The sequence below is a fragment of the Zootoca vivipara genome, chromosome 2 (genome assembly GCF_965207765.1).
Source record: "Zootoca vivipara chromosome 2, rZooViv2.hap1.1, whole genome shotgun sequence".
In the NCBI taxonomy this organism is placed as follows: domain Eukaryota; kingdom Metazoa; phylum Chordata; class Lepidosauria; order Squamata; family Lacertidae; genus Zootoca; species Zootoca vivipara.
The window spans coordinates 112,752,153-112,760,487 of NC_142584.1; the positions used below are offsets into that span (position 1 = coordinate 112,752,153).

An 8,335-nucleotide genomic window follows, 5' to 3' on the forward strand; every position below is an offset into this window, starting at 1 on the left:
TCGTCGGGATTCGGAGCTGGAGGAGCCGCCGAACCCAGATTCGGAGCATTAGCGCCTGCCGCCCAATACTGGCTGCACTGGCTGCCAGCGCCTCGCCAGGGTTTCAGGTGGTGCGGGAGGGGGGACAGTCCCAGCCTCACCTGGAGATGCGAGGGATCACACCTCCATGCAAGATGTTGTTCCTTTATATCCTACTGACATAGGAAGCTTATATCAAGCCAGACCAGTGGTCCCTGCAGCCCAAGACTGTCTGCACTGGACGGCAGCCCCAGCCACACCTGGAGATGCTGGGATTCAAACCTGGGGCTTTCAGCAAACGAAATATTGTTTATTCATATTCTACTTACCTTATATGGGAGGAGACACAGTTCAAATCCCCCCTTGGCCGCAAAGTTTTCGCTGGGTGTCCCCATGCCAGTTGCTGCCTCTCCGCCAAACCTACCTCGCAAGGCTGTTGTGGGGATTAAATGAGGAAGTGGAGAGCGATGTTGGCTGGCTTGAGCTCCTTGGAAATGAAGGTGGGATATAAATGTATGCCTCTTCCATGTGAGGTCCAGAGGGTGGCAACACGAAAACAGGGCCTTTTCTGCGGTGGCTCCCCTTTGTGGAATGCTCTCCCCAGGGTGGTTGGACTGGCGCCTTCATTATACACTTTTAGGCGCCAGGCAAAAACGTTTTTGTTCAACCAGGCTTTTGCCTGATTAATATTCTACAGCCTCTTAAATGCATTTGTGTTTGTTTGTTGTGATTTCATTGTTTCTGCTTTAAGCATTTATTTGTGATTTCATCTCATGTTTTTATCTTGTGAACCATCATGAGATCATTTGATGAATGGCAGTATATAAATTCAATAAATAAAATAAAGGTAAAAATAAAATCAAGGAAATTAATTAATTAAAGATGCTGAACTTGGTAGACCATCGGCCCCCAACTCTTCTTTAATTCACAACTCTATCATCCCTGAATGAACTCCATCAACCACAATCCAACCCTTTAGGGGACTAGTAGATCAACCAAGAAGATAGTTTCTTGTCAGTCAACCGGCTTCTAGATTGGCCCAGTGAGCTTTGGAAGTGATGAAGCAAAAATCTACAGGTCTGGAACTGGAACTCAGACCAGACCCAGCAAGAAAAGCAAGCAGGGTGCTCCTGCCTGGAATAAGGATGGAGCGACCAGGATATGAAGCGTCTCAAGACAGCAAAGGGGGACCTGGCAAGGGGAGGCAAGAGCGATGGGAAGCCCAGTGGCAGCAGTTCCTGAAGACCCTGCAGTCCCTTCACCCAGAAGATGGACTTTCTTTTGTCTTCCATGAAACTTCCAGCACCCAGTTTTGTGGGGTGTCCGCAAGTTCTAGTTCGTTGAGGGAGAAAAATACTTCTATCATGTCGCCTCTTACTCAGGTTCTCTCCGAGCTAATAAGTCTTAAATTCTGCAACCTTTCTTCATTGGGGAGTTGCTCCCCAATTCCGGTAACACTCTGAAAGTTAACACGATATTCCAATGAGCAGTCAAATCCTGTCTTATTATTTTGGATGCTTCTCCGACTTGCTTTCTCTTGAATTCATGTTTTCTGTGTTTTTTGTAGATGTTTCTCCCTCAACACACACTATTAGTTGTGGTACGTATAAGAACAATATTTTGTGATCCCTCCATTCACTGTGAACTGCAGAGTTTTCTGCATCTTCCCTGGGCTGGGCTCCCAAGGAAAATGGGAAAATCCTTTTGGGAAAAGGATGAAAGGAAGAATGGTTTCATCAGAAGATTTATTAGAATCATATTAGAGTTGGAAAGGACCCTGAGGATCATCCAGTCCAACCCCCAGCAATACAGGAATAGGCAGTTGTCCCATACGGGGCTTGAACCTGCAACCTTGGCATTATCAGCACCATGCGCTTAACCAACTGAGCCGTTAGTCCTGTTAAGGCGAAGCAGAGCTTTATCTTTCAGTCAGCATGTAACTGCTTTGGGTAGAATTTAATACACTACTAGAGGTAAAAATGAGTGCTCACTTAGTGCTCACTGGAAGGAGAGATCGTGAAGCTGAGGCTCCAATACTTTGGCCACCTCATGAGAAGAGAAGACTCCCTGGAAAATACCCTGATGTTGGGAAAGATGGAGGGCACAGGGATAAGGGGACGACAGAGGACGAGATGGTTCGACAGTGTTCTCGAACTCCACTGTGAGTTCTTGGATGTCTATTCAAATTTACTTCGTTGCAAAAAAAATTTGCGAACCAAGAATGTTCATATGGTTTCTCATGCCTCTTCTCTCTGATATGAGTTATCTCTCACTCTCTTTTTGCAAATTATTTTTTTTATTGAGATTGTATTAAAAAACAGACATGAAAAAGGTACCAAAATTGACAAAGTACAATATTAATACTAATACTAATACTAATACTACTAATAGACTCTTCCTCCAGGATAGCAGGGGGTTGGACTAGATGACCCCTCTGGTTCCTTCCAACCCTACAATTCTATGATTCCATGACCTGCCTCCTTCACCCAAAGGCCCCAGGGCGGGTTGAAGTACCAAAAAAGAAAACCCTTTGAGCCACAATATTAAAAGCAGTGTGAAACAACTTAAAGTTACCAAATTAAGGTGTGACGCAGTCAAAACAAAATAAAAAAATCCTTCCTATCTGAAGAATGTGCATGCACACGAAAGCTCATACCTATGACAAACTTAGTTGGTCTCTAAGGTGCTCCTGGAAGGATTTATTTGGTTTTGACTGCGTCAGACCAACACGGCTACCTACCTAAAATTAAGGTGGGCCTTGAAAATATACATCTCAAGCATCCAAAGCCAGGGTTAAGTTGTGTGTCTTACACGTTCACTGAAAGCTGCATCACCTCTGGGATTTCATGGACCTGAGGAGGAGAGCTCCTTACCCAGAGAATCTACGTCCCCATCCTAAGAATACAACCCTTGTAAGCCAGCTCTTTCTAACAATGCCATGCCTCATATTTTATCTATTTTCATGCAGAATCCTGTTGTTTTCCGTTGACCCATTTGTGCCACAGATGGAAGCGGGAATCCAGGTCAACAATGAATCAGTTGAGGCTTAACAGGAGATTGGATCGTGAACAACAAATAGATTGAAATAACTTTAAATGTTGCTTTTTGAATTCTGGGTGACGTTGTCTTAAAAAGGCATCATACCTCAAGCATTCCAGGACTCATCCGGTAACACTGTACTAATGTACAATTTTTTGAACCCTGAGGAACCTCCATTGTGAGTTCTCTGGTGCTCTAGCAGGGCCCCACTCTGACTAAAGCAGTCCCCACATTGAAAACATTTGTATGATTCCTCTCTAGTGTGGGCATTCTGATGTCTCCACAAATCTCTTTCTCGATAGTACCTTTTTCCACACTCAGAACATTCATGTGGTTTCTCTCCAGTATGAAGCAGCTGGTGTGACTTCAAATTCCAAGTCTTCCTGAAGCGTTTTCCACACTGAGAACATTCATGTGGTTTCTCTCCAGTATGAATCAGTTGATGTTCCTTCAAATGAGAATTCTGCTTGAAGCATTTTCCGCAATGAGAACATTTGTAGGGCCTGCCTCTGCTTCCCTTGATTGACTTTGTAGAAGTATTGCTCTGACTACACTCAGGAGAATTATTAGGCTTCGCTTGCATTGGGTGGCCTAGATGTCTAGGCAAGTTACTTCTTTTCCTGTTCCAAGAGAATTCAGCTTTTCTCTCTCCTCTTCTGATTCTCTGCTGTTGCCGGACCTCTTCCTGTGACATGGGATCCTCATTCTCGTCCTCCACTGTTTGCATCATAGCATGTTCTGATTGGTAGCGATACCTCCTGCCATACCTGGAGAACAAAGCCGTTCCCCCCCTTTTGCCAACTGTGGAGGTCTGGCTAATGACAACTGCAGGACCTTCTGTGAGCTCATTGCATTCATTCCCTCTCTCCACGGGGTTCTTCCCATCTTTGAATTGGCATCCTTCCTCCTTAATCTCGCTGGGCTCCAGCTCATTCCCAAGGCTTATCTCCGGGGGAGTCCAGGGCGTGTCCTCTGGCTCATTTCCTCCACACTGAGAATTCTTCGCCTTGACTTCACTTCCTTTCCCATCACCTGCAGAGATAAGAGAGAGAATTTGCCCATGCTCTAGAGACCTCTTTTCAGGATGCCTGAAAATATTTCTCTCTGTGTGCGCAATGTCAGCCTTCCTTTATGCTGGCTTTTCAAACCTACCTTTCTTTTTCTTTTTAATTTCTTTTTCATACAAGAATTTACAAAAATTTACAAAAATTTCAAAAGACAAACCAAAAATACAATAAATAATCAATACATAGTAAAAATCAATTTTCAACTCTTTAGACACCCCCACCACCCATCCCACTACCCACCATGTTGTGCTTTCCAGCCAATCTTATATTGTGCATTTTTTGTTCTTTACTCATATATATAGGTAAAGGTAAAGAGACCCCTGAACATTAGGTCCAGTCATGACAGACTCTGGGGTTGCGCGCTCATCTCACATTATTGGCCGAGAGAGCCAGCATACAGCTTCCAGGTCATGTGGTCAACATGACAAAGCCACTTCTGGCAAACCAGAGCAGCACACCGAAACACCGTTTACCTTCCCGCTGTAGCGGTTCCTATTTATCTACTTGCATTTTGACGTGCTTTCGAACTGCTAGGTTGGCAGGAGCTGGGACCAAGCAACGGGAGCTCGCCCCATCGCGGGGATACGAACCGCCGACCTTCTGATCAGCAAACCCTAGGGTCTGTGGTTTAACCCACAGCGTCACCCTCTCTCATAATATGAGAACACGTAGTCATCCAAAGAAGCTGAAGGTTGGAAGATTCAGGAGTGGCAAACGGGTTAAGTCGTGGGGATTCGAACCACCGACCTTCTGATCAGCAAGCCCTAGGATCTGTGGTTTAACCCACAGCGCCACCCGCGTCCCATACTCATATATATATACCTATGTCCTTCCATTTTGATATTCATTTGTTTGAGCCTTCATAAGTCTTCATAAGTCTACTGAGAGGTCAGAATTCTCCACAAAACTTGCTATATAATCTTTGAATTTATTCCAATCTTTATCCTTTTTTGTTCATTTATTCCTTTAATTTCTGCTATTTTTGTTGCCAGATTATAATATAATATCATTTTTATTTGCCAATCCTCTTTGCTGGGTATTCTATCACACTTCCAGTTCTTTGCTATAAGTAGACTAGCTGCTGTTGTCGCATAAATTAGAATATATCTATCCTTCGCTAAGATCTCCTCATCCAGCATTTCCAATAAAAATAACTCTGTTTTTCCTTAAAAGAATATTTGAGTATCTTTTTCATTTCCTTATAGATCATTTCCCAGTAATTCTTAATTTCTTTACAATTCCACCATATATATATGTACCGGTTTCATTGTGACATCTCCAGCATACATTATTGCTTCTCTTGTACATTTTAGCTAACTTTTCCGGAGTTAAATGCCACCTATATTGCATCTTCAGTAGGTTTTCTTTTAAATCATAGTTGGCTGTAAAACTCATATCTCTCTTCCACAAAATTTCCCATTTTTCTAACATGATTGTTTTCCCTAGATCTTGTCCCCACCTTATCATTGTTGCTTTTATTAACTCACCTTTATTTTCCCATTCCAATAATAAATCGTAAAGATTTTTATATATTTATCCTTACCCCTTAATATTTTCTCTAATTCAGAAATTTCTTTATTAAAGCCATTTTAAAAATCTTTTTGGAATCTTTGATTTATTTGAAAGAATTGCAGCCAGCTATTCAGGTAAGATTTAATTGCATTATATTCTTTTAATTTTAATTTCCCACCTACCTCTTCTACTAAATTTTTATAGGATGGCCAATTTGTTCCCATATTCCGCCTTCTCACAGCCACAATTTCCAAGGGTGATGTTGTAAGAATTTTGAGGTCACACATATATAATAAATGTTCATAAATGTACCAAGCAAACAGTACAGGAAGATAGGCCTGAAAACCATTTTGACTCTCCCAAACTGACCAAATGTTTCTCTGCAAGGAAAGGGGGGGGGGTGAAGGAACTTTTCCATTGTCTCAAGAATTAAAGTGATATCCATCTTGTTGTAGGAATTTCCCCCACCCCATTGAATCACACACACACATTTCCACATGACTATCAACTTGGGAGCCATAATCCTGTAAACTGGAGGCTCTGCTAATTTCCCCATCCACGGTGCCAGACTGCTAGCCATCTCATTCACAATGGAAGACTCCTCCGAACAAAAGACAGTGATCAACTCTTACGAAAATGTTAATTTCTCTTTGTGTTTAGGAATTCACAGCTGGGAGGGGTGAGAGGAGGACTAGGAGAGGTGTCAAAGGTGCTCAGATTTCTGCCTTGAACCCTCCTTTTTTGTGAGGTATTGATTACATAGCTGTGATGTAGGAATGATGTATTTTGGGGGTGTTTCTTGGTGATGGGAAAACTGATAAAAGTGGAGGTTGTCTTTTGTTCTGGGTTCCTTCCTTGTTCTCCTGTGTGAGGGGAAGGACCCTGTTGCAACAGCAAAAATAAAAGGCTTTGCTTCTCAAAATTCTCTGGTTGGCCTCTGTTATTTTCTCTGACCGATGGAGAACTCAATGAGGGCTCTTGTGTACCCCATAAGGGAATGTTGTTGTTTAGTCGTTTAGTCGTGTCCGACTCTTCGTGACCCCATGGACCATAGCATGCCAGGCACTCCTGTCCTGCACTGCCTCCCGCAGTATGGTCAAACTCATGTTCGTAGCTTCGAGAACACTGTCCAACCATCTCGTCCTCTGTCGTCCCCTTCTCCTAGTGCCCTCAATCTTTCCCAACATCAGGCAGGGGCTTTTCCAAGGATTCTTCTCTTCTCATGAGGTGGCCAAAGTATTGGAGCCTCAGCTTCACGATCTGTCCTTCCAGTGAGCACTCAGGGCTGATTTCTTTAAGAATGGATAGGTTTGATCTTCTTGCAGTCCATGGGACTCTCAAGAGTCTCCTCCAGCACCATAATTCAAAGGGAATAAGGGCAGATTTTTGCTTATAACAGTGACACCCATCCCGGTGTTTTGGGTTCTTGTATGCCTCGGTACTTCTTCCATATTTTATATAGGGATTTCCTTATGGTGTTATTCATGAAAATATTCTGGTTTTTTAGATTTCCCCCCCATTAGATACCAATGTCAGCCAAATCCCAGACCCCCCCCCTTCTAGATCCAATATCTCATCATTTTTTAATTCCATCCATTCCTTGATCCAATTCAACCCCGCTGCGTCATGGTACAGCTCTAAATCCGGTAAACCAAATCCTCCTCTTCTTTTATGATCAATTAATATTTTATATTTGATTCTTGGCTTCCTGCCACTCCAGATAAATTTAGAAATAAAGGTAAAGGTAAAGGTAAAGGGACCCCTGAACATTAGGTCCAGTCGTGACCAACTCTGGGGTTGCGCGCTCATCTCACATTATTGGCCGAGAGAGCCAGCATACAGCTTCCAGGTCATGTGGTCAGCATGACAAAGCCACTTCTGGCAAACCAGAGCAGCACACGGAAACGCCGTTTACCTTCCCGCTGTAGCGGTTCCTATTTATCTACTTGCATTTTGACGTGCTTTCGAACTGCTAGGTTGGCAGGAGCTGGGACCAAGCAACAGGAGCTCACCCCGTCACAGGGATTCGAACTGCCGACCTTCTGATCAGCAAGCCCTAGGCTCAGTGGTTTAACCACAGCGCCACCTCTCTTCAAATCTTTGAAACATTTTGCCCCGCCCAATATCGGCAAGTTTTGAAAATAATAATTCATTTTTGGAAGTACAGACATTTTAATAATTGATATTCGGCCTAATAATGAAATTTTTAATTTGGACCAATTCTCCATTTTCTTTTTAATTTCCTTCCAAATTTTTTCATAATTTGCTTGAATTAAATCAATACATTTTGTTGTCATTTGAATTCCTAAATATTTCATTTTCTTTTTTATTTTGATGCCTGTTAACTTTTACAAATTATTATTTTCTTCTATTTCCATATTCTTAACCAACAAATTTGTTTTTGTATAATTAATTTTAAAACCTGCCAATTTTCTTGAGCACTTATGGAATGCTATTTAGTGGATCTTCCATAGTTATAATTTCATAATCAGCAAAAGCTTTAATTTTACTGTATATCGTTCCATAAGACACACTTTTTTCCTCCTAAAATGTCTGTGCATCTTATGAAGCGAACGCCTGGTCCCTGGAACCGAATTGCCCAGGGGCTAAAGGCAGATCGTGCTTTTTTTTTTTTTTTAAGGAAGAGCTAAAGACTAACAAGAGTGAAAGACAAACAACCGGCTCAGCAGCTCTCTTGC

General features: G+C 42.4%; 1 protein-coding gene across 1 annotated transcript; it reads right to left on the reverse strand.

The window, feature by feature from the left end:
* Positions 1–3,032: 3,032 nt before the first annotated feature.
* Positions 3,033–6,627, reverse strand: LOC148687082 (uncharacterized). Its single transcript, XM_088662485.1, has 2 exons — positions 6,591–6,627; positions 3,033–4,089 (listed from the first exon to the last, which is right to left on the reverse strand). Exons 1-2 carry the CDS (start codon positions 6,625–6,627, stop codon positions 3,164–3,166), a joined length of 963 nt encoding a protein of 320 aa, XP_088518611.1. The 3' UTR covers positions 3,033–3,163.
* Positions 6,628–8,335: the final 1,708 nt, after the last annotated feature.

What these genes read in the sequence shown, in the direction of transcription:
- LOC148687082 (XM_088662485.1), bottom strand. Translation starts at nt 6,627, where the DNA reads ATGGGGTACACAAGAGCCCTCATTGAGTTCTCCATCG. An exon ending in CCTCATTGAGTTCTCCATCG is followed by an intron (nt 4,090 to 6,590) that starts GTCAGAGAAAAT and finishes TTATCTCTGCAG; the next exon opens with GTGATGGGAAAGGAAGTGAA.